Source organism: Phyllostomus discolor, chromosome 2 (genome assembly GCF_004126475.2).
Source record: "Phyllostomus discolor isolate MPI-MPIP mPhyDis1 chromosome 2, mPhyDis1.pri.v3, whole genome shotgun sequence".
Lineage (NCBI taxonomy): Eukaryota > Metazoa > Chordata > Mammalia > Chiroptera > Phyllostomidae > Phyllostomus > Phyllostomus discolor.
Window position 1 is genome coordinate 193,207,441 of NC_040904.2, and position 25,397 is coordinate 193,232,837.

The window sequence follows — 25,397 nt, forward strand, 5'->3', positions numbered from 1 at the left end:
ATGGTAGGTGACTTTGTGTAGTAGGTGTGCTGTGAGACCCCATGCACAGTCTTTTTTATCACTAGCACTGGGTGCTCTAAGAATGACCTTTGTAAGAATAAGTCTTTAACTTTACTTGGCCTTCAATTTTCAAGCATCTGATAAATTTTGTCAAAACTTCAAAATATGTAGTCACTTTTGAAATCAAAGATTTTATTAAAAGGGCCAAGTCAGCTTTCATTAAGCTAAGTAATTTTACCAAGATTTAAAACTTCATTTCATACAATTGTGACTGCCAAGCCCATGCTATTTACCAAATAATTAAAGTTATGAGCATGATAGGCTTTATAAATAGTTTATTGCCTCCTTTCTATAGGGAAAATCTACTAATTATTAATGAAATCATCAGTTGTGTCATTTACTACCAGTATAATTGAAATAACAATGAAAGAAATCATCAGGCAAATGTGAAAAATTATCTGACAACATGAGAGAAATAAAGGTAAACTCCAAAGGAAATATGTTCATCTATATACTTAGAGATAACTTTTAACTTACTTACCCCAAATAGTTAGTCCTATCACTGCAGCAACAAGTATAACCAGTGCAATGCTGACCAGTCTCAGAGCAGTCCGATGCCACTTTGGACACTCAGGGTAATCTGTAATGATAATTTTTCTCTCTGAAATATTTAGGTATTTAAAATGAAAGTGAAAATGTGTCATAGAAATGTAAGTTCATTGCCTGATGATGGGGGAAGAAATCTACAATCTCTGTTTAAATTACCTTGACGTGAACATATACTTAATTATCATTAAAGAGATTTATTGATTTTAAAGTAAGGGTCAATGTTTTATTTAATTAAATGTCCTTCTTATGTAAACACTTCTGTTCCAAAACTACCATTTATCCAACAAATGTGTCCATATAAACTGATCAATTGGTTAGTCAAAACATTTCAGCTAAAATTTGTCACTTCACCTTCATTTACATTTTTACTAAATTATACAGATAATATTCAGTGTGATTGAAGCCCAAGAAGATGAAACATAAGTTGTACTAAAAGAATTGAATAACAGTAAAAACAAGTGTCTAATGGAGAAACATAAGCAAGATTGAATATTGTAGCCATCTTCCCAAACATTGTTCGAAATGACGTTGTATTTAATGCCGACTCATGAAACAAACTCAAATGCTAATCTTTACAATTATGTACTTCGCTTCAATAAAACAATCATTATAACACCTTTACAATCTTCAACACAAGTTAAGTAAAATTTTATCTATTACATTTTGTTTAATAGAGCCTATAAACTTATAACTACATGCCAGGAACTGTGCTAGATGTGAGGGCTACAGAGATAGGAAACCACATAACCTGGTGCATAGACATCTGCATAAGCATGTTATTTCAAAATAAGATAATAAGTTTTTTGAAAAATAGACTTTAGTTCAAATTCTTAAAAGCTCTGTCATTAAAAACCTAGGATTCAAAGACCCATAAATAATCCTAGCTTTATAATCTGTGGTCTAATGAAAGATGATAGATTCTTACCTTTGCACATCCACTTGTGTTTGCAACGACTGGGATGTTTCTTTGGCTTCTGAGTCGTGGGTCTCTCTGTACTTTCCTCTAGTCCAAATGTCCTATAAATAGAATAATCCATATTTGAATTTGATGGAAAGAGCGACATCACTTAATCAAAAGCAGCGCTTGTGTGTAAGAACTGTGGCACTGACACAAACCCTAAAGCTAGCTATAAAACCACAAAGGATATGGTTAAAGAGTGAAGGATCTCTCATTCTCTAAATAAACGTTTTCTGTTAGCATAGTTTTGATTTATAGAAAAATTGTGAAGATAACATAGAGAGTTTCCACATACCCAACACCCTTATTATTATGTTATATTAGTATGGTACATTTGTCAAAATTAATAAATCAACATTGTTAGCTTAATATTAATTAAAGTCTATTCAATTCTTATTCACTTTTTAACTAATACCTTTTTCTTAGTTTTTACCTCATGCTTTTTCTAGTCAAAAATTCCATTCTTTTTATGTAATAGTCCTCAAGTCTTGTTGGGGAAATCTTGGCTGTGACAGTTTCTTACTTTTTTCTTATTTTTGGATGATTTTTGAAATTTTTGAGGAATGTTAGTCAGATATTTTGTATACCGTTCTCAAATTATGGTAAGGTAGTCTAATGTTTTTCTCATCATTACACAGGTTATAAGCTTTCAAAGAAAGGCTACAAAGATAAATTGCCATTTTTATCACATCTTATGAAGGGTACATACTATCAACATGGCTTATCACTGCTTATCTGTTGTTAACTTCAGTCACTTGGCTATGGTAGTGTTCGTCAAGTTTATCAACTGTAAAGTTACTCCTGTCCCAATTTCTATATTGTATTCTTTGGTAGAAAGCCAAGATGTGCAGCCCACACTTAAGAAGGTGAGAGTTATGCTCCACCTCTTTGAAGTCAGAGTATCTATATAATTATTTAAAATTCTTTTGAGGGCATATTTCTATTCTCTCATTTATTTATTCAATCATTTACATCACTAAAAACTCATTCATATTTATTTTACATTTCAAGTTACAATTCAATACTCTTTTATTTATTATATTGCTCACATTGTTCCAACTCTAGCCATTGGAAATGCCTTCAGTTGGATCAATGAGTTCATATTAATGTCTCCAACTCTAATACAGAGATGGGCAAAAGGTTTACAGTTGTGAGTACGTATGATATATCTTTTGGGTGATGATGGCTGTTCATTTAACCTGCAAGGCTTTTTCCAAAAGGACAACCATAAACCTACTTTTGCTCACGCCTGTACATTACAACAAGGATCATGCTAGCCTCCTCCTTGCATGTGCATGACCCCCCATACCAAGAGGGAGAAACAAATCTACTACCATCACTATTCATTTGCTTAATCGTTCATTTCCAGTATACATATTTAGTGGCTCAGAATTGTTTTCCCATCCATACCTTGTAGAGAATTACTTTATCAATTACAGTGTTTATGTATACTTCTTTTGTCATTAGTCCTACAAGTTAAGACTTCTCATTTCTAAGGTTGCTTAGGATCAGCAAACTTTACCCCCACACGCTTCAGTGAGGCTGTTTCATACATTTACTATATGTTCAGATTCTTCTGGAAGTTTTTTATTCCACACCTGGGGCTCACAGCTTCCAAAATTATTTGCATACGTTAAGGTTCAGTCTTTCTACCATAAAGCTCTGAGCTCTGGAAGTTCCCAGCTTAACGTCATGAATCCACCATTACAGTATTGTACAGAATAGGTTCACTCCCCTAATAAAATCCACTTTGGGTCACTTTTCAACCCTACTCCCAAATCTTCTCTACATTTTTGCTTCATCCAGATGTCATGTAAATGAAAGTATACAGAAGTCTTTTCAGGCTGTTTTTTACAATATGAAGTATGCATTTAAGATTTATAGATTATTCCTTTTTCTGTTGTTTCCATCCTGTATATATACTACAGTTTTCTCATTTATTCATCTATTGAAGGACATCTTGGCTGCTTCCAGCTGAGTAAATTATGAATCATTCTACTCTAAATGTTCATGGGCAGGCTTTTGCATGCATGGAAGTTTTAAAATCAGGTAAATAAGAGGGTAGTTGCTGGATTATATGGTAGACTATGTTTAGTTTTGTAAGAAACTGCAAACTGCCTTTCGAAGTAGCTGTATCATTTTGCATTTCCATCAACAATAACTTAGGGTTCTTGTCACTCCCCAACCTCACCAGCAATCAGTATTCTCAGATTTTTTTGTTTTTACATTTTGGCATTCTAATAGGTGTCTAATTGCAGTTCCATGTTTTAATTTTCATTTCCCTATGGCAGGTAATATTGGGTACCTTTTCATGTGCTAAATGTCCATCTGTATATTTTCTTTAAAACAGCATATTTTAAGATCTTTTGCCAAATTTTCTGTTCACTTCTTTGTTTTCTTATTGTTAAGCATTGAGTTCTTAGTATATTTTGAATACAAGTCCTTCTATCAGACATGTGTTTTGCAAATACTTTTTACTAGTCTTTGGCTTATGTTTTTATTCTTTTAAAAGTGTTTTTATAACCCTGGTTGGCGTAGCTCAATGGATTGAGCACCGGCTGTGAACCAAAGTGTCGCAGGTTCGATTCCCAGTCAGGGTACATGCCTGGGTTGCAGGCCATGACCCCCAGCAACCGCATATTGATATTTCTCTCCCTCTCTCTCTCTCTCTCTCCCCCTCCCTTCCCTCTCTAAAAATAAATAAATAAAATCTTTAAAAAAAGAAAGTAAAATAAAAAAAATAAAATAAAAAAATAAAAGTGTATTAGAGTAAAAGTTTTCCATTTAAATAAAGTCTAACTTATTTTACTTTATGGATAGTACTTTTGGTGTTGAATAAACAAATTCTTCACCAAATCAAGGTTATGCGGATATACTTCTATTTTTTTCTAGAAGCTTTAGAGTATTGCTTTTACATTTTGTTCTATGATTGTTTTTTAATTACTTTTTGTTGAAAGTGTAAAGCTTATGTGTGTCAAGGTTCTTTTTTTCTTTTTTGACATATAGACTTTCAATGATTTCAGCACCATTTCTGTGTGTGTATGTATGTATGTATATATATACATACATATATGCATATATATGTATACATATATATGCTAGAATAGCACATATATATTCTAGCATATATACATAAATTCCAGAATATATATGTATATATTCCAGCACCATTTCTGGGTTTATATAGATAGATATAAATATAGATATAGATAGATATAGATATAGATATAGGTGATATAGATATAGATATATAGATAATCCTTTCTTTACTGTATTGCCTTTGTGTCTTTCTCAAAGATGAGTCTACCATATTAAAACTGTTCTACTTTTCAGATCTCCATTTTGTTCTATTGATCTATATGTCTATTTTTTCACCAATACCATGCTGTCTTGATTACTTTAGCTTTATAGTGAGTCTTTAAATCAGGTAGTGAGTCCTCCAACTTTGTTTTTCCTCAACGTGAAGAAACTGTTCTTGATCTTTTGACTTTCTGTAGTTTTAGAACCAGTTTACAGTACCTGCAAAATAATTTGAAGAGACTTGTTTGGGATTGCAATCTATATATGAAGTTGGAAAGAATTAACATCTTGCAATAATGAATCTTTCAATCTATAAACATAGAATATCTCTCCACTGATCTTTTTTTTATTGTTTGTATTTTATCAGTGTTTTACAATTTTTGAAAAACAGATTCTGTATGCATTTTGATATATTTACACTTACTTTTATTTTTGTGCTATTGTAAATGATACTTTAAATGTTAAATTTTAGTTGTTTGTTGACAGCATATGCAAATGCAATTGATTTTTATATATTAACCTTGTATCCTACAAATTTTCTGTATACACTTATTTCCAATTATTTTAATTTTGAGTTTGGGGGGTTGTCTAACCAGACAATCATGTCATCTAGTGAAAAGAAAATGTTGTTTCTTCTTTTCCAGTCTATATTCTTTTTGTTTTTTGTTCTTGTCTTCTTGCATGAGCTAGAACACCCAATGCAATGTTGAATAAAGTTGTGAGAGTGGACATCCTTGCCTTGTTCGTGATCATAAAGGGGGAAGTATCTCATCTCTCATCATGACATATGATGTTAGCAGCAGTTTTTGTTTTGTAGGCATTCTTATCAAGTTGAGGAAATTCCCATTTGTTTCATCAGAATGTTTATCATTAGTGGGTGTTGAACTTTGTCACATTTTTTTTTTCCTGTCAGTTGACATGATCTTATGCTTCTACTTCTTTATCTTGTTGACAAAATAGGCTACATTTCTTGATTTTTGAATGTTGAACCTGCCTTTTATACCTGAAATAAAGCCTACTTGGTCATGCTGTATACTTTTTCTGTACATTTTTAAATTTAATTTGCCCCTGTTTAGTTGAGGATTTTGTTTGTAGATTCATGAAAGATAATTCACCTGTGTTTTCACTTTCTTTTAATGTTTTTATGTTTTCAATATTAACTGCTGGCTTCATAAAATGCTTTATAAAATATTGTCTCTGAAGCAAAGATATCATTTCTACTCTGACAATAGAAAAAATATAGAGATAAAAGTTTTTTAAATTCTTGGTATAGGGCACACATTATTCTATGCTTTCAATTCTAGAGACACTTGGTTCACTCTGCCCAGAGTTGCGTGCAGATGTCTAAATAGATTTTTTTTTATTGTACATCAGAGAAAAGCAGCTGTGAAAGGACAACCACAGTCTTTCTCTTTTCTGGTACCTTATTTCCTCTCAGCAGTGGTTATGTCATTTCTTGGGCATATTTTAAAGTTTGTGGTTTACCTAAAATTTTATCACATATGTCCTGTGTTTTCCTCCTTTGTTTGAATTTCTGCATGAAAAATAATAATTTAGACCAAAATGTGAATAAATATGAAGCAGCCAGCTGACTGCTTGGGAGCCAGGTATATTATCCCAAGAAGTGATATGAAAAAGAGAAAGTTTGGAATTAAAGAACTTTAAAAGTATATTTACTTGAAGGGATTACTCTCCTAGGGACTGGAGGGGAGTCACAGGAAATAGGGGGCAGAATATAGCAAATCAGTGAAGAAAAAAAGATAGTGGCCTAAACAAATACGATAACAATCCTATTGCAATAGAATTTACAGTAATTGAGAAGAAAAGAAAAAAAACACACAAACACAACAAAACCACTTGAGTTTAGATTAATAGTGGCAAATGTTCTGGAATGAGCAAGGTGACTTTTCTACTTTGCCTGCCCAGCATGAGTCAGATCACTCTTGAAGTTGCACTCAGTTCTGCCCAGGGCCCTAAGACTGACCTGATAACCTAGGACACAAATGAAGGAGAGAGCTCCTGCAGGTCCCTCTCACTTGCTTGGTGAGTTCTGTGATCTCAGCTGCCAACCTGGGCTTCCACATTTACAGAAAAAAAAAACATGCATTCATTCAGCACTCATTCTCTGAAAAAAACATGGGAATGTGTCTAGTGGTGAATCTACTTTGAAACTGTCGAAGTTGAATCTTCAAACTCCTCTCTTACCTGGCTCCCTTGTAAGGTTCTAGATGAACCTTCACAATGTGTATGCATAGTTGTGTCTTTGCAAATTTTGTGAACCTAAGATATTATATAACTGTACAGAATTAATAATGCTCTCTCTTTCTGCTCTGACTTCCTTTTCACATTTCCTTCCATTAGTGTTGAAAGAGTGGAGATCATTTTTTTGGTGTTGTTGATATTCTGAAGGGGAAGTTGAGGTGGCATGAATTTTCAACTTAGTTAATTTCCATGAATGTATGTAATTTGCTGTTATTTCTAAATATATTTAAGTTCTTGCAAGCCTTCCTGGTGAAGGTATGACTTCTAGAAATACTCTTAACCTACACAGTATTGACTTACCTTGTATTACGGCACAAAATACAAGACCAGATGTTATGTAGTGACATGACTGAAGGCTATAGAATCCAGAACTAGAAGCAAGTGAAAAATGGAAGAGAAAAAAAATTGAAATGTAGAGAGCCATAAAACCTAGTCTGTGGAAAATTCCTCCAAGATTTTGACAAATAAAAATTGTAAGTGGAGGACTGAGTCTCAGTCATGTTAGACAAAATAGAATTTCTTTCCTGTCAGATAACATAAAACATTCTATTTCACCATAATGAAGTCATATCATCTAGGACACCCTGGAAAATAAGCCATCAAGTCGAGAGTGTTTAAGATTCATCTCTGAGCAAGAACACTTTAATCATCCCCCAACCTTATAGTTATTGTAAGGAATAATTTCATCAACATAACATTACCATTAACAAGTGTGACATTCAAAAAACATTTCAAAACTGCTAATAATGCAAAACAAATTTTGGTCAACTGTGTTTGCTATCAAAAATGTAATTATGTATATTTTAATAGGTGGGAAAATCTACTTCCTCTTGTCCCATCCTAGCTGAAAGAAAGTGAAATTTTATTTACATTTAAAAATCAGAAAGTATCATCACTCTGAAAAATTTAAAAGATTATAAAATAAATAATATCCAAAAAACTATTAACAAATGCTTTTTGAGGTCATAACAGTGTGGGAGGGATATGTCTCCATTTGTGATGAGGAAAACTGACTGCATAAAGGGGGAAAACAAATACAAAAGAGATCAATCTGCTGCTCTTGAGACTAAAAAATGTGACTTATAGACTGTAAGCGTATATAACCCAAATGTTTAGAGAAACTTTTTAGCTCTGAAGAATAAATCAAAATTTGTTATCGGTTGTTTATGTAGAAGTAATAGAATGGGAACCCAGATCAATTAAGGATGAGGTAAACCAATGTAAATTTATCAAGAGACTCACTAAACTTGTATTAGACACTAGAATATCCAGAAAGGGAAAGCTCAGTGGCACCTCTCTGTGATAGTCTGTCTGTAATTTGAGACATGAAAAATTCATCATACTACTGTTTCAACATTGAGATTATTATGTTACACTCATTTATTCACTGCATTTCATTTTTTAAAAAAATTTAATCGGATGGGAAAGTTTGATAACTGTTTTTAATTATATTTTATTGATTATGCTATCACAGTTGTCCCAATTTTTCACCCCTTTCCTCCTTCCACCCAGCATCCCTGACTCCCTCAGATGATCCCCAAAAATCATTCATGTCCATGGGTCATGTGTAGGTTCTTTGGCTACTCCATTTCCTATACGGTATTTTATATCCCCATGGCTACTTTGTAACTACCTGTTTGTACTTCTAAATGCCCTCACCACTTCACCCATTCCCCCATAACCCCTCCCTTCTGGCAACCCTCAAAATGCTCTCAGTATCCATGATTCTCTCTTTGTTCTTCTTGTTTGCTTAGTTTGTTTTTCAGATTCAATTGTTAGTAGATATGTGTTTGTTGCCATTTAATTGTTCATAAGTTTGATCTTTTGCTTAAATAAGCCTCTTTAACATTTCATATAATAATGATTTGATGATGATAAACTACCTTATTTTTTTCTTGTCTGAGAAGCTCTCTATTTGCCCTTCAATTCTAAATATCTTTGCTAGGTAGAGCAATCTTGGCTGTAAGTCCCTGCTTTTCATGGCTTTCAATAGTTCTTGCCAATCCCTTCTAGCCTGCAAAGTTTGTTTTGAGAAATCAGCTGACAGTCTTATGGGAATTCTCCTGTAGTTAACTAACTGTTTATATATTAAAATTGCTTTAATTCTTTTTAAGTCCATTGAAATAATGAGATGCCTTTCCTCTCACAAGCTTATTAAAAATATCTGCTACCTATTTTTCTTTGATGAATAAAAATTTACATCACAGAGATAAAAATAATGTATTTTTAATTATTGATCTACAGTGAGGAAATATATAGTATGAGACAGAAATACATGCATTTTTTTCTTTACTGAAAATGCTCATTCATATTCTTGACATATTTTGACACATATTTCAGCAATGTCTTATAGTTTTAAGAAATCAAACTATGGGTCTGTAAGTCTCAGGTCAGAAATGAACAATAGAAGTATTCATTTACATTTTTCTGAGAAAGTACAAATAATACTAGTTGTGTGTTTTGGTCATTAGTGCACAATTTCATTGATCTTATGTAAGATATTTATGTGGTCATTTTGAAACAATACTAGTTCTGAATAAAAAAATCAAATTCCAGAATGTTATAGAAAAGAAAATTAGTCAGAAATCAAGTACTATTTCAATGAAAAGCAAGATAACATCTCCTGTAACCCAATTTTATTTTAACTTCATTATCAGAAAAACTCAGGGGTTAGCCATAAGCTCATACAGGATTCAGTCACTGCAACTCGCCATGCACTGTAAAAATTTTCTCGTTTTTTGTGCTGATGAAGTTAACACAATTGAGAATAAACCATGAGCTAACAAAATTAAAATATTTTTAGGATTGTGTATGATAAACATATGTATAAGAACTAAAGAGGGATAATAAAACTTTAAGATTTTCACATAGGAAAATATAGTTTTTCATTCATTCCAAAAATACTTACAATATTTAATCAGTATCTATTATGTGTCAGGTATTATCTCAGGCACAGAAGCTATAAAAAAATTTAGCTCTTTTTTTAAAGCATTTTTCAAATTTTTTCAAATCAAATTTCCAAGCCACAACATTAAAAAAATCCCCAAGTTGACTCCCCTGCTAGTAAAACTACCTAACACCCTACCAAGTCTTCACTGTTAAGTTGTTCATTTTCCTGTTTTTGGAAAAGGAAAAGCAGCATGGGTAACAAAGTTTTAAAATTTGAATGGGACCTAATAGAAACCTACTTGTTACCAAATCAAGTTATAAAACAGCAAGACTAGAGTGTGCAAATTATTTTTTGAGTTGTCCTTAACTTCATATTTTCTACAGTGGTTCTTCCTTTCAGTAAGAACATTTATAATTATACCTGGTACTGAAAAATGTCGGTACGAGTAAGTTCAACCAAGTTCTGTTGCTGTTATTTCCTGTATTCTTAAAAAAAGTATATGTTGCCTCAACCTCTTAAAATATTTTATACTGAGGACTTGTTTATTCTAATAAATGCCATCACATTCTAGTAAACTTAAATAATAGCATAAGAACTGAACAACTAAAATAAATCACTTAAATATATTTCAGTACTGCTTTGATACACTGATATGAATTGCCAAATCTTAAATGTACTAAAATTCCCAATTCTTATTCAGTAAAATTATGCTACTGTTAGCAGCAAAATGGTACCAAATTTAACCAGCAGAGTAAAATGGTTGGTTCGGCAACCTTCTTCCTACTTAAGTTCTGGCTAAGAAAAAATTCAGAGCCAAGACTCAAATTATGAGAGAAAGTTTATTTAGAAAGTCACAGATGTAAGAAAGGTGATCCAGCTAATCCAGCTAGGCTATGTGGGCTCCGGAAATCAGTTACAGAGAAAAGAGAAGGGCCCTTGGAGCTTAGGACAAAGACAGGTAAAGAAAGAAAAGGACTTTCTCTCTTTAAGGACTAAGACTGGAGAAAGAAAAGGGGGAAAGTCATGGGCATGTTCCAGAGAGAGTCATGCCTTGACACAAAAAAGGGATGGAAAAAGGCACCATCGTGCTCCAGAGAGAGAGCCTCACTAAGTCTTCTGAGCTTATGGTTTTTATCGGAAGTCTCAGGGGAGGATCCCAATAGAATATTCATCAGTTTTCCAGGTGTATCCCCTCAGGGTGGTAGCCACTACTGATTGGTTGGCACTAGGGCAGTGGGTCATTAGTTAATGCAGCTGGTCCTAATGTCAGCCATGGCCTGCCTTGGTCTGGTTTTGCTGCTTTTCTCGGCCTGGAGCTGAAACGCAGCTGAGGACTAGATGTTGTCTCCAGGGGTTAATACTTAATGGAGTGGTCCTGCAAGAGTTTGTAGTCTTGCCCCTTGCCAGGCACCCAAGGCTCTCCCCAGTGGTGACCCTCTGCACCTGATCTATATTCCTACTCTGCGCATGCCTATCTAACTGCCTACTACAGGACCACATATCCAAAGTAAGACTGTTATAGTTTATTGAGCTTCCTATATAACTTACTTATCTACAAATGAGACTTTGTTTTCACAGCCTAATTTAGGCCACTCATTAAATATAGCTAATACTCTAGAGCAAAATATGGTTTACATTTTGTCAAAAATCAAGCCCTATGCAACAAGCAATAGAACCAGAGAGGCTAAAAATAAACACCTTCAGAAATGGGAGCACTGTAGTGGTGGCAGGAATTAAATATGTTTGGAACATGAGGAAGTGTTCCTAAACCTGCTGCAGGGAATCAGGGAGGGATTACAGAGAAAACACTGTGGTAGAAACAAGTGGTTTAAAAAATTTGCCAATTTTTTAAATGTGGGTAAATCATTTTCAATGTATGTAATATTAAAAATACAAAGTTTATAAGAATAAATATGAAAATAAAAACACGTGCAAAAATTAAAGAGGGAAAATACTAAAAGTCAAATGAGAGGCATTAAAAAGGCCTGTTGTAATAGTCAAAACAATGGTCCTCAAATGACAGAAGCATCATTCCTAGATTCCTAGAACCCGTGGATATGTTATTCTGTTGTAAAAAGAACCTTCCAGATGTGATTAAGTTAAGGCCCTTGACATGGAGATTACCATAAATCATCTGGGTGGGCCTAATCTAATCACTTGAGTCCTTGGAAGTGAAAGAGGATATCAGAACAGATGGAATGTGAAAAGGATTCAAAGAACTCAACCCAACATTTTCTGGCATTGAAGATAGATGGAGGGAACCATAAGGCAAGGGATGCAGTAGCTTCTAAAACCTGGAAATGACTCTAAACTCATAGGTGGTAAGAAATTAGAGACCTGGTCACCAAAATGGTAGCAAAAGAGATCCCAACTTCAGATCATCCACCCAGATCAGCAATTAGACAGCTATCTATTAACAAAAACAGCGCTGGGGGAGATCTGGAGTCCACCTAAGAAACTTCAGTAAAACGGTGGGAAAAAAATTTAGAGTGACTGCATAAAAAGGGAAGAACAGCTTCCTTTGGTTGCATCATCCCATCCTCCAGGCCAGCATTACTCAGCATGAAGAGGGGACTCCCCAGCCAGAAAGAGTTCCCCTCTCTGGGAAACAAATTGTGGAGTGAGCAACCTCCTTTGGTTTCACCCTAAACAGAGACCAGCTAAGCTGAAAATTACTGAGAGGACTAGGAACAAGGAAGACAAGCGGGGGCTACTAGTATCGGGCACACAGCAGAAGTGACTATGCTTCCCAGTTGCAGAGAATCCCAGAGGCTTTCACCACTGGGGAAAAAAAAAAAAAAAAAGAACAAGAGCCAGCTCAGCCTCCACAGACCCACTGCAGATTTCACTGTTTTTTGTCCCATAGGTGTTCATGTTCACAGATTCTCACCTCCTGAGTCCGTCCCACCTCCCTCTACCCATCTCTGACCCTGCCAAAGATCAGGACCAACAGGCAGCCAGCACCAGCCTAGATCCTCACAGCTGCCTCCCACCAATGTATGCACACAAGGGGCTAACTCCTCCAGCTATGTGCCTGAACACCACTGCCCTGACTCCCAAGGCCTCACAGCTGCTTGTGGGCCTGGATATGACTCTGGCTACTGTCTCTGACCTGAACCCCAGGACTCAACTGCACCCAACTTCTTCAGCTGAGTATTTGGATGCCCCCAGCCTGAATTTCAGCCCTGGCCTCCACTGCTGTACACCCATGTTATAATTCAATAATGCATGTCAACAGCCAGGGCTTCCATAACTGCCAGTGCATCTACAGTTTGCTCCAGCTCTTGCTAATGGCCTTGGCCCCCACCACCACATGTGTCTGCAGCTGGCTCCTACCATTGCACAGGGACCTGCGGATGTTCCCTGAAACCAAATGTATGCACAGCATTGGCTATAGCCACAACTACTACTTGCCCTGGTTCCTAACTATGAGACCTGGAGATGCCCCTGACAACCCCAACAGGTCTTGCAGACTCTGTGGATACCCACAGCACTCACCAAGGGCTATGCAGTAGATGCTGTGCACCTGGGGTGTTCTACCAAACATTTAAAGAAGAATCATTTCTTCTCAAACTATTCCAAAAAATTGAAGAGGGAGGAATACACCCAAACTTGTTGTATAAGGTCGGCATTACCCTGGTATCCAAACTATATAAGAACACTATAAGAAGAGATAACTACAGGCCAATATCCCTGCTGAACATAGGCGCAAGATGAGAAAAAGTATTTACAACACTTACAAAGAATAATGGACTTCCTTCCATTATTCTTTAAGAAACACCAATATAACACAGGGCATAGACCACCCACAAGCTAAAATGGGCAAAAAACTTGAAAAGATTTTCACAACAAAAGGATATTCAAATAACTAGTACATATGTGGAAAAGTGGTCATTCTCATATATAATTAGAAAAAGAAATGTGAATTTTAACCACCAAGAGATATAAGCCTTTACAGTGGCAAAATTTGGCACATTCTAACATCACCAAATATCAAAAAGACTGTGAAGCAACAGCAACAATGAGCCATCATGGGTGAAAGGGGACAACTATTTTGAGAAACAGTTTAGCATCACATAATAAAATAGAAGATAAGCATCCCCAAGGAATAAGAAATTCTATTCTTAGGTTTTTATTCTATAGAAACTAATGAAGGACTTGTGATTATATTCACCAGGGTATATGAAAAGAATGTTCATTGTAGCTATTTTCAGTAAAGCCCCAAACAACAGGAAATACATCAAATATTCATCCAATAGAAAATGGATTTGTTATCACTGTAATTAAGATTAAAGGTCTACGTAAGTACATGTGACAACAAATTAAATCCCCCAAACATAATGTTGTATAAAAGAAGAAAGTCACTACATACACACATATTCTGAATTTAATTATAATTTTCCTGGCTTTTGTTATCATTCAACATTTTTATATTTGGAACACATATTTTTAAAATTTTGTTTTTAACTTTATTATTAATATTTTTTGCTGTTAACTATATATTCAGAATAGTGGTAAATGTGGGAGGAAGCACAGTTGATACTAAGGCACAAGGTGAAAAAAATACAGCATGTACCTAATCATGTGAAATTATTTTAGCAATTTCCAAATTTAATTTTCTTATTTCTTAAATAAGTCACCTTAATATATACTGGAGGTCCTCAATGTACAAGTGTAATTGTTATCAGAAAAAGGCCACTTATATAAACTGAACTAAAAGAAGAACCAACATTTCATAGAAAGTAGTGGGGGAGGGGAGTTAAGTAGGTAAACTTTATCATGAAAAATATTTTTAAAAATAAACATATCATATAATTAAATTTTAAGGGATAATTATGTGTGTGCAGTAATTCATGGATTGGGAAAAGAATTAAGTATTGTGATTTTTGGAGATCCATTATTTTTCAACAAAATTTTATAATAGCACAAAAGCACCATTGTACCTCATGTTGAGTTTTGTAACATTGTCATCTAACATCATTTAAAAAAGAATACAGATTTTAGTTCTACCAAGAGTATTCCTTAATACCTCATCCTTTAATTCACTTTCCTTTGCTTCAGCTGTCAATCTCCTTAGTGTCCTACGGATCTTCTCCATGTAAGGCATTAACTTGTGCAGCTCTGATGCTCTTTCATTTGTTAGGCAATTTGCTTGTGATTTAAACAATCTCTATTACTTTCATGGCTGTCATAAAATCCTCAATATTTGGAAAGCAATTCTAATTTGCACGGTACATTATATTTGCACTATATTACCAAGTTTTAGCATCTAACAGCTGGTAAAAGGCAGTTTACAGTGTCCTTGATGCCATGACAGAGATACAGGCTAATGGCAGGTGGGAGGGGAAGGTGCCTGGGAGTGAATTTTATAAGTGTATGTTCATCAGTGAATAACTTTACTTTCTTGCTTTTAACATTTATTGCTCTCTCATACAACCTCATATCTGCAGTGGGTTTGTGAATAAAAGATCGGAGAATGAGGACCTTCTGTATAATATATTAAAGATGCTTTAACACAGTTCTTGTGACTCTCAGAGTTCTAATGTTACATAGGCAAGACAAATGTCATTATTTCCACTTGATACTCAACTTGAAATCACTCCAGGATTTGTTCTAAGTCACAGAATTGTTGAATAATACGGCTAAGACTTTCCCCCAATGTTTCTGTACCAAAGTCCTGTCTGATGTATTATGCTGCCTCCCAGTGGTACCAATTTATATTCACAGGCATCTGGAAATGAACATGCATTGTTTTTCTTTCTTGTTTATTTGGGAAATGAAGAGCTACCTACTTATCCATCATTAAAGTAATTTTCTCTGTATACCAGGTGTGCTCTTTTACAATATTCACATATTTCTAAATTTGTATAATTTTATGCTTTGGACATGTAGGAAGGAGTTAATTACATGAACAGTTAACACTTACAAGGTGTTTATTTTATCCCAGGCATTTTACCATATATCCTAAAAAGTTATGGAAGTATTATTACTATCCCTACTTCAGTAGTAAAATAATGAATCTCAGAGAGTCTGTGTCACTTGCCAAGATTACACAGCTAATAATGGCCAAGCCAAGGCCCACGTTTTCCTGTTAATCTCCAAAACCCATCTTGTAATCATTTACACTTCCTATTATAGTTTTTCCTAATTAAAATTTTTGTTGAGGCATTATTCTTTCACTGTCTGTCTACTAATTCTCTAACATAGTATCTTCTGACTGACGACAAGCACAGATCTTGGACATCAGCTCTTGTTCGGGTGCTAATTTGTGTAAGCACAACAAATACACAGGATCACTAAATGTACCACTTTTCCAGAAAGGGTAGCCTAAGAGCTTCTTCAGAAATATTTATTGACTTTGTTACTCTACTCCTGACAAAGAAACTGATGGTGAAAAATTCTTCTTTAAATACTTTATTGCCCAAATCCCAACCATACCTACAGCTGCTAGCCAATATGCTAACCATCAATCCCATGTGACTTAAATTTTAATCGATTATAATTAAATTAGTTAAAAGATCTAACCACATTCCAGGCACTCAATACCCACACATGGCTAATGGTTACAATTTCTGGTGTGCTGACACATAATAATTTCATCATTTCTTAAATTGATTCGACAGTGCTAGCCTAGAATAAAACAATGGTTGTCTTCTAGATGTTGAACAGAAGGAATTCTATTTTTTTTCAAACAATGAACCATATATAACTCAAAACACTTTTAGGCAGTTACAAACAAGAGCTCTCTTTGATGCGTGTGTTTGCAAGCAGTGTACAGGTTATAATCCAGGTGAAGCAATACCGGATACGATAACTGTGTTTAAAGAGAACCTGAAAATAGAGGAACAATAGTGGAAGTATCTTCATTTTTCAGTCTTTTGCTGAGATTATATAGATACCTTTAAAGCAAATAGCAGCATATGTCTAAAAATAACAGAAAATTCCAGTGAAAAGTAATTTTTCCAGCTTCTTGTTAAAATATACTGCAATATATATGACCTGTGGAAAGACCAGAATGGTAGCACAAATTAAATTTTAAAATAAATATGTCAGAATATGGAAGAAATCGCTACAACTATAGCAACCGAAGGGACAGAATTAAACAAATTCCTTAACAACCAATAGGAGTTTTCCCAGCTGAGCCATGACAGTAGAGAGCTGAGACGGGACTAAAATGTAGCTTTTGTACACTTCTTATAACAGCCCTTAAAATCGACATAGAGAACTGAGGGTGAAACTGCACAGGTGAAAAACGTTACCCTAATTTAGGAAATGATATCAAAAACAGTGCAGGAGGCCAGTGAAGAGCCCCTACTTGAGATGAGGATTCCATGGACTTTTGCACTGGCTGCAACACAACTCTATAGGGAGAATAAATTGGCCTCAAATGCTCACAACTAAAGGTGGAAGATAGCACATACCTCCATCTAGACAGCCAGAAAGCAGAGTTCAGCAAAAAGCCCCTTTGCATCACTATTGGTTTGGGGGGAAAAAACAACATTCTTAGAGTCCTGCCAACAGTGGTGACACAGGTTTGGGCCTGTCTCCTTCGCTGGAGAGAAAACACACTTCACGGTCGTCTAGTGGCCTCGGGAAGCCTCTTAGACTTACTCACGGAGAAGAGGAGCAGCATTCGTCCACCTGTCCAGTCCCAGAAATTGTAACATCACTGTATGACTGAACTGCTCCCCGGCTTTATACGAGAGATAAGTTCTCTAAAAGTTGCAGGCTCTTTAATGAAGATGTCCAGAAAACTGAAGGATATCCTTCCAGATTTAATAGTATCTTGTTTCGTAGAAGGATGTACCTTCATTTAAGAATGAAGAAAGAGAAAGACATGCATTTTTTGAACACACTCCTTTGGGTAGAAGAAAAATAATGTTCCATGAAGAGATGCAAAGGAAAAAAAAATATATATATATATAAGTCAGAAAATGTTTACTTCAGTTAACTCTCTAAACTTGAAAATATATTAAGCATGAAGTGTTCAGATAAGACAAAGAATAAACAGCAAAAAATTCAATAATAATTCATAGTGGATTAAGTGTTATTTTGCATATTAAACATGTTCCAAAACTTAAACATTTCTTTTCAGTGTGAATGTGACATAAGAGACAAATAAATGAAACAAAATAAGTAATCTATAAATATGTTTTTATGCAAAAGTATTATATGTGTTTCAAAGATGGCATAATAAATTGATAGAGAATAAACACAGTATTCAATAAATGTGTTGAGCCAAATGGTGACAATTTTCTTTAAAAAATTGCATTTTATACTATACACCAAAATAAAGTCTAAATGAGGTAAATATGTATGTGTTCATAACTCTAAAGGGGACTTTCTAAGAATATCAATACTGTGTCTTTGTAAGCAAAAAAAATATTGAAAATTGTATAATGCAAAAATGGCTTATTTAACTTCAATATATTTAACTCTATAGATAAAAATAACTAAATTTTAAATAAAATGATAAATATTGAAATATTTTCATCCCTGGCTGGTGTAGCTCAGTGGATTGAGCATGGGCTGCGAACCAAAATGTTGCAGGTTCGATTCCCAGTCAGGGTACATGCCTGGATTGCACGACATGACCCCCAGCAACCGCACATTGATGTTTCTCTCTCTCTCTCTTTCTCCCTCCCTTCCGTCTCTGAAAATAAATAAATAAAATCTTTTAAAAAATAAAATTTTTTTTAAAATTTTAAAAAAGAAATATTTTCAGTGACTATTGTAAATAATTAATACAACCATCATATAAGCACTTACACAGGCTATGATGGGACTCTGGCTGTGGCAGCAGCTACCTATCATTTGCGAAGACTCCTTTTAGCCAATCTGAACGCCCGAGCAATTGTGCTTTTTGTTTATCACTGCTCCGTGATATTCCTTGCAAAGATTTATGCTTGGTTGAAAAGGAAGTTTTTCTGAGTTACAGAAGGATCCTTCTTTTATCTCAGTGCTGTGTTCCTCCTCCACATTAGCATTCCCTTCTATATCACAAAACAAGATTTCTAAATAACAGTCACAAATTGAATAGGAAAAACTATCAATACCTCAATAGATTTATGGGAAAGAACATCAGGAAATTATTAGTAAAACAGAAAATATAAATAATAATTCAATATGTAAGATGTTATTCAACCTAATAGAGTAATAATCAAAGACAATAAAATTATAAGCTAGCAAATTAGCTTTTGTTTCTCTTAACAGTTCTGGATTAACATATCTATATGTTCCAGAAATTGTGGCTTTAATTCTAGTAAATGGTAAAATAAAATTATGTAGATTGAGATGCTAATAAATTTTGTATAAAACTCTTTATTCTCTTTATCCTTCATAATGACTGGATTTGTGACATTTCCTGGAACTCAGCTGTAAATTTATATAATGATTTTATTTTATCATTTTACTATAATTCAAACCAGAATATTGGGAGCTCCCAATAGTGTTCAATTTTTTTCAAATAGTCATACACTAGCACTTACTCCTCTGTACATGTCAATTGTGAAATAACTGTCACAGTGTGGCAACATTTTCATAGGAAACTTATGTATATATAAAATATTTATGTGAAATTCTCCTTGTGCAATTTAAGTTCTAAAGATATAAAAACCACATGTTTACAAAATATTAAAATAATATTAACTTCCCATTAACTTGACACTAATTTCATAATCAGATAAAAAATACAAGCTGTCTTATACACTAAAAATTAAAAGTCAGGGTTAAACTAAACACATTTTGATATCACCAGTTTTCTAGATTCTGCTTTTAACATAACATAACTCATGAATATTTAACATAACTTATAAATATTTCTGATTACCAAGTAGTATCAATGTAGTATCAGATTTATGTTCACCTAGTTAATATACCATACAAATATAAGCTAATTTATCTTTTTGTCAAGGTAACCAATGTAGAAGATGCAAGAAAATAAAAACAATCAGCAGGGAAGTCAACAATGGCCACATCACTAATTTCTGGACCATGAGGGACAGAAGTCGCATCTATCAGTGTGGGGGCAGAATACACTGCGCATGGCTGTGGAGCTGAGAGTCAAGAGAGGCATCTGGGTTGGGTAGCTTTTCAGCAGTTTGCTTCTGAGTGCTGTTTGCATCAACAGCTTCTACTGACTGCAGAGCAGTTGCGTGACTATTCTCATCGCTTTGATGTGGGAAGTTTTTTACAAGGTGGAGATGGTGCTTTTTGCTCTGGCCTTCTCAAAGATTAATTCTCTAAGGCTATGGAGGAGCTCTAAAAATTTGCAATCTGTTCTCACTACACGTACTCCATAGAATGTCACCCTAAGTGAAGTGAGTCACAGAAAAAGTCAAGAGCCATATGATTTCACTCAGATGTGGGATATAAAACTGAAAACAAGACAAACAAAAACTCATAGGCCCAGACAACAGTATGGTGGTTACCTAAGGAAAAAGGGGTAAAGGGTTAGTAAAGGTTAAAGAGGGACAAAGATAATATTACCAGAAGGAGATGTGACTTTGCGTGGTAACCACACAATGCAATATACAAATGACATATCATACAATTGTACACATGAAACCTAGGTAATTTTATTAACCGGTGTCACTCCCATTAATAATAAAATCTGGCCTCCTTTGGGTGTAGCCAATTTCTTGTGGGCACTCTGAGACTCTAGAATTGGAGGTGATGGAAATTACATCTTCTTAGGTTTCTTAGATGGATATGATGGCATTTTGAAACACACAGTTTGGAAATTATTTTGAACCTCATGAAAGTCAGACAAAACTTACCTATTAGAACTATTAAAGGGATACTTGCAAATTGTTCCTACTTTTGTCTTGACTTTTTTGGAAAAAACAAAAACACCTTTATTTTTCTTATCCTTTATAATACCTAGGTTCTGTAATATTTGGCAAGACTCTATGCTGATGTCTATTACATGCTATTATTTTGGTCCCAGACTGTAAAGAGGTTTTGTTGAATTGAGAGGTTCCTGAGATGGATTCCTCAGCTACAGGGTGTGTTAACCAAACTCACATTCACTGCATATGACAGGGCCACATGAACTATCACTATTAGTCTTCCAAGTTTTCTCTTCTTTCTCTCTCTTTTTTTTAACAGTTGCAATAGCTAGATCACCATGAAAAAATAAGAATATGCTCTGAATTTGGGGAGAAGGCAGACAGTAAAAGTCAGATATCATTTTTAAATGATTCATTTCAATTGACTAAAGAATGTACTAGTTAACAGTTATAGACAGCTTAAAAGGAAAAAGGGCTTCCTTATATCTCAAAAAAATCAAACATTAAAACAACATCCACAGTAAACACAGTACAGTTTATCAGTTACTTCATTTATGTTAGCAATTCTTACTCCACTAGGTCTTGGGCTAGTGGTCTCATGAAATTGTCCATTTCTCAAATAAACAGAGTTCTGGAAATCCTGAGCAGTACCCTGGAGCATTGTCCATGCAAAGCCATTGACATCTGTCCCCAGGAGTCTATTCCTGGGAGCTAAGAAGTTTGAGGTGCCTGGTGCTGGCTTTCTGCTATGAAGGTTCTGAAGTGGTCTCTCTTCAATGAAGCACAAACTCTGTCCTTTAGTTATAGATACTTCGATGCTTCAGACAAGCTTCAGAGTAAATAAAACTGCCTTTAGATAACAACTATACATCCCCCCTCCCATTTTAAAATTGAAGTACAAAGAAGCTGAGTAGCTTGCCCAGGGTCACAGAGGAAATGAGTCAAGGATTTCCACCAACCAGCGTGGTTCTTACATCGTGGAAGCACTCAGCGTGGGGGCCTGTCTGCTGGTGCTCTTAGCAAAACGACTTACCTGGTGAGCAAAGTCAGAGGGCTCCTCCCAGCCCTAAGAGGCTGAAGCGGCACAGTCAACCTTCTCCGTCTTGAATTTTGAGGTGTGACTTTGTGATGCACTTCCCTCAAGTAAGCCCCAGAGGGACCCGCGGTTTGAAGCTGTCTTGCCAGATTTGACTGGAGGGAATTTAATTCCATCCACCCCTGTGAACTTTGAAAGGCTGAGACAAGACCACTGCTAACTGTGTCATACCCTGTGTGCATATGAGAAAAACCAGCCCTGGGGAGGGTTGCAGGAGAGCAAATTGCTCTTATATAAAGGTATCTCATCCGAGTTGAAGAATTACAAAGCTGCCCCTTCTTGGCTGAGGCAGTGCTACCACAGCCCACCCAAATGCAGAGCTTTGGGGTTTTCTTAAACTGATCACTCCTTTCAGTTTTCTCTATTATAGGCGTAGGGTTCTTGTTAATCCAAAATATACTTTTAAAGTACCTTCTGCCCTTCCAACGTCCCAGCTGGATTATTTGGCTTAGAGATAATGAGATTCTTTACAACTAGCTACAGATCAACTGTGGAGCTTGAAGAATTGAATAATAACCCACATACCGGAATATCAACAAGTCCATATAGGTATACTGCCTGCAGAATAGTAGATTTGTTATTACTCCCCGTAGAGAGATGAATGTCTTCATCATGTTTTCCTCCTGTTCCATGATGAAAGTGGAGGACTCTACAGAACAGTCAAGGGAGGAAACAACTTAAAAGGGGTAAGCAAAAGTAAGTTTACACTCCGTGCCAAAGTGTGCTTGAGGATAGCGAGCAAACTACAAGAAAGTGTGAATAATGACGGCTGGCAACAAACAACTGTAAACCTTTTGTCCACCCTGGTGTTTGGTCTCAGCGGGAGGAAGTGGTGCACAGAGTACAGGTTTTATTCTCTCTGCGGAGGCGGCAGGCAGCAGGCGAGCAGGGGCACAGGGTGGGAAGGGGTGGGGAGGGGTGGAAGGGTAGGCGGGGGCAGTCTGTCCTTGCTGGAATTAATATTCCATCACCTTACAGGGCAGGGCCGCGCTCTCCTGTGGTTTCTACTCCCACTGGCCCCTTTCGGTGTCTCAAACTGAGACTTGGAGAGGGAAGGCACTGACAGTTTCTGTATGAGCAACCCAGCGTCTCCCCTGCAGAGCTGGCTGAGGCGGAGTTTCCCAGGAGCTCATTGGGAGCTGTGAGGCTTTACCCACCACCCTCCCTGAATCATTTTCTAGCCTGGGGCTCAGGGCCTGGTCCCACAACCTCCAGACCACCACCCAGAAGTGGGGGACCAGCCTGGCTGCCTCTGGACAAGGGAGGCAGAGACACGGGCACTAGATTTGGGCGAAATGGAGGTCATTGTAGGCTCTGACAGGAGCAGTTTTGATGAAGTGGTAGGAAAAAAAGACTTACAAATGGGTTCAAGAGTGAACAGGAAGAAAGTGAAGAGGGGAATTATAGACATCCCTTTTAAAGGGGATGTGCTGTAAAAGGAGCACAAAAATGGCTGATAATGGTAGTCACTACAGTGCAATCCTGATGAGAGCTGTTTATCTTTAACCCAAAGGGATTCCTGTTCTAGACTGTGCTTTAGGTCAACTTTAGGAGTTAGATCAGTTAGCTTAAAACTATTGATTGGTTTATGATTGACAGAGAGCTATGCTCTTAGGGAATACAGTACAAGACAAATCAGTCTGTTTTGTTTTAATTTTATTGAGCTTACTGGTTGTGACCTTAGTTAATAAAATTATATAAGTTTCAAGTGTGCAGTTCTACATCATCTGTATATTGTATTGTGTGTTCTTCACCCAAATTTAAGTCTTTTTCCATCACCGTTTATCCCCACTTTGTCCTTTTCTACCTGTCCTCACCATCCCCCTTTCCCTCTGGTAATCACCATAGTGTTGTCATGTTTATAAGGTGGTGGGATTTTTTTTGGCTTAATCCGTTCACCTATTTCACCCAGCCCCCCCCACAACCCCTCTCCCTACTGACAGCTGTCAGTCTGTTCCATATATCTATGAGTCTGTTTCTATTTTGTTTGCTTATTTTGTTCATGAAATTACAAGTGAGTTTGGGTGGACTGGCCAGTGATGGAGAAAATCTTGATACACGTGCTATTGCTGAAAAGGGTGCACCGTGTAGAGGACAACAGAGGCAGAACAGGAGCATCAGAGTTTCAAAGCGGGCACTAGAAACTGGGAAGGAGAACACTGAAGAAACAGCATTGAAGGGCAACAGAAAAGCGTCCCGCTTCACGATTTAGCTCAAAGCACACCATGCTGACTGACACTCTTCTCGTTATCTTTTCATTTTGCCAGCAGGGGTCTCTAGAGGTCAGCTATGCTCACCACAGAGGAAGCCTTACGGAAAAAACATGCTAATGGTTTCTAAGAAAGCTGAGATGTGGTCGGAGAGCAGAACACTGGAGAGAGGCATATGGCAATGGTCATGGTCCGGGATATGAACGAACTGGTGAGGACTTGAATGCAGGACTGAATAGGACTTTGGCCATATCTCCTACATTTAGATATGCTATGCTGTTAGTATCATTTATTATAAATACTCTAATTACTATTGGAAATTCTTTTCAATTCAAGAATTGTTTAGAAAAGTGCTTTCCTTTCTTCCAGGTATTGAGTTTTTTGTTTAAAGTGTTTAATAATTTATAAAATAATGACAAAATATTTAACCATGTAATTTTTTTAAATAAAGGATGTTTTTTATGTATCTCACAAATATGCCCTATTATTTATATAATAGCCTGTTATAGCCTACTGAATCTTTAGTCAAGTGAACCCAGTAAATGTAGTATTGTATGGCAAAGCTTCATTTCTGTATGTTTTACATATATTTTAAAACATTTCTTTAGATAACTTTTAATCTATACTTACGGTACATTAAAGTTCAGGGTTAATTATTCATTGAAGAAATACTGACTGACCTACAATGCCTGCCAATGTTTACATTTTCTAATATTTCCATTTATAATGTAAATTTTGTTTACATTTTCTAATGGTTAGATTAGCAATAGATAATAAAAGTAAGTAAATTCTGTAAAGGGTAATAAATATTAAAGAAGGAGAAAAGGTAAGAAACTGTGAAAAATGTGAGCAATGGTAGTGGTGTAGACTATCAAGTAAGATGGTCAAAGTCAGACATACATAATGAGCAATGGCTTCAGAGGGGTGAGAGAAATAGCCAATAGATGACGGAGATAAATTAGAAAACAGACTATCACAGTGAAAGAGAGAAAGACCTAGAGAGAAGGAAAAGGCCTGTGAAAAACAAAAGTATGGCCAGTATGTTCTAGGAACAGCAAGAAAGTAAAAATGCCTGGAGCTGAGTAAACGAAGGGACAGCCAAGGTAACAAAGTGAGATCATGTAACAGGCCACTGGAAGGACTTGGGCTTTTCTTCTTTGGGAAATGGGAAGTCATTATGGGTTAAAAGGAAAGTAAGAATATGATGTGGCTTTATTTTTGTTTTAGGAATCAATTTGGTGTCTGTGTCGACAAAAAATTATGGAGGACAAAGTCAGAAGCA

At 35.7% G+C, this 25,397-nt stretch overlaps 1 protein-coding gene and 1 long non-coding RNA gene across 3 annotated transcripts in view; both read right to left on the bottom strand.

The window, feature by feature from the left end:
• LOC118499149 (killer cell lectin-like receptor subfamily F member 2) overlaps positions 1-16,738 on the bottom strand; it is a 33,217-nt gene extending 16,479 nt beyond the window's left edge. Inside the window, exons 1-3 of one of the 2 annotated variants that reach the window (XM_036019364.1) lie at positions 16,545-16,738; positions 1,535-1,626; positions 542-640 (exon numbers count right to left, since the gene is read on the bottom strand). In XM_036019364.1, coding sequence (XP_035875257.1) covers positions 542-640; positions 1,535-1,626; positions 16,545-16,549 — 196 coding nt within the window. In that variant the 5' untranslated portion in view covers positions 16,550-16,738. Of the gene's footprint in view, positions 1-541; positions 641-1,534; positions 1,709-16,544 lie in introns of those variants that run through there. The other variant, XM_036019363.1, reaches the window with a different exon arrangement.
• Positions 16,739-21,206: 4,468 nt separating this feature from the next.
• LOC118499150 lies at positions 21,207-22,464 on the bottom strand. Its single transcript, XR_004901667.1, has 2 exons — positions 21,843-22,464; positions 21,207-21,638 (listed from the first exon to the last, which is right to left on the bottom strand). It is a non-coding gene; the product is annotated as an uncharacterized LOC118499150 (long non-coding RNA).
• Positions 22,465-25,397: the final 2,933 nt, after the last annotated feature.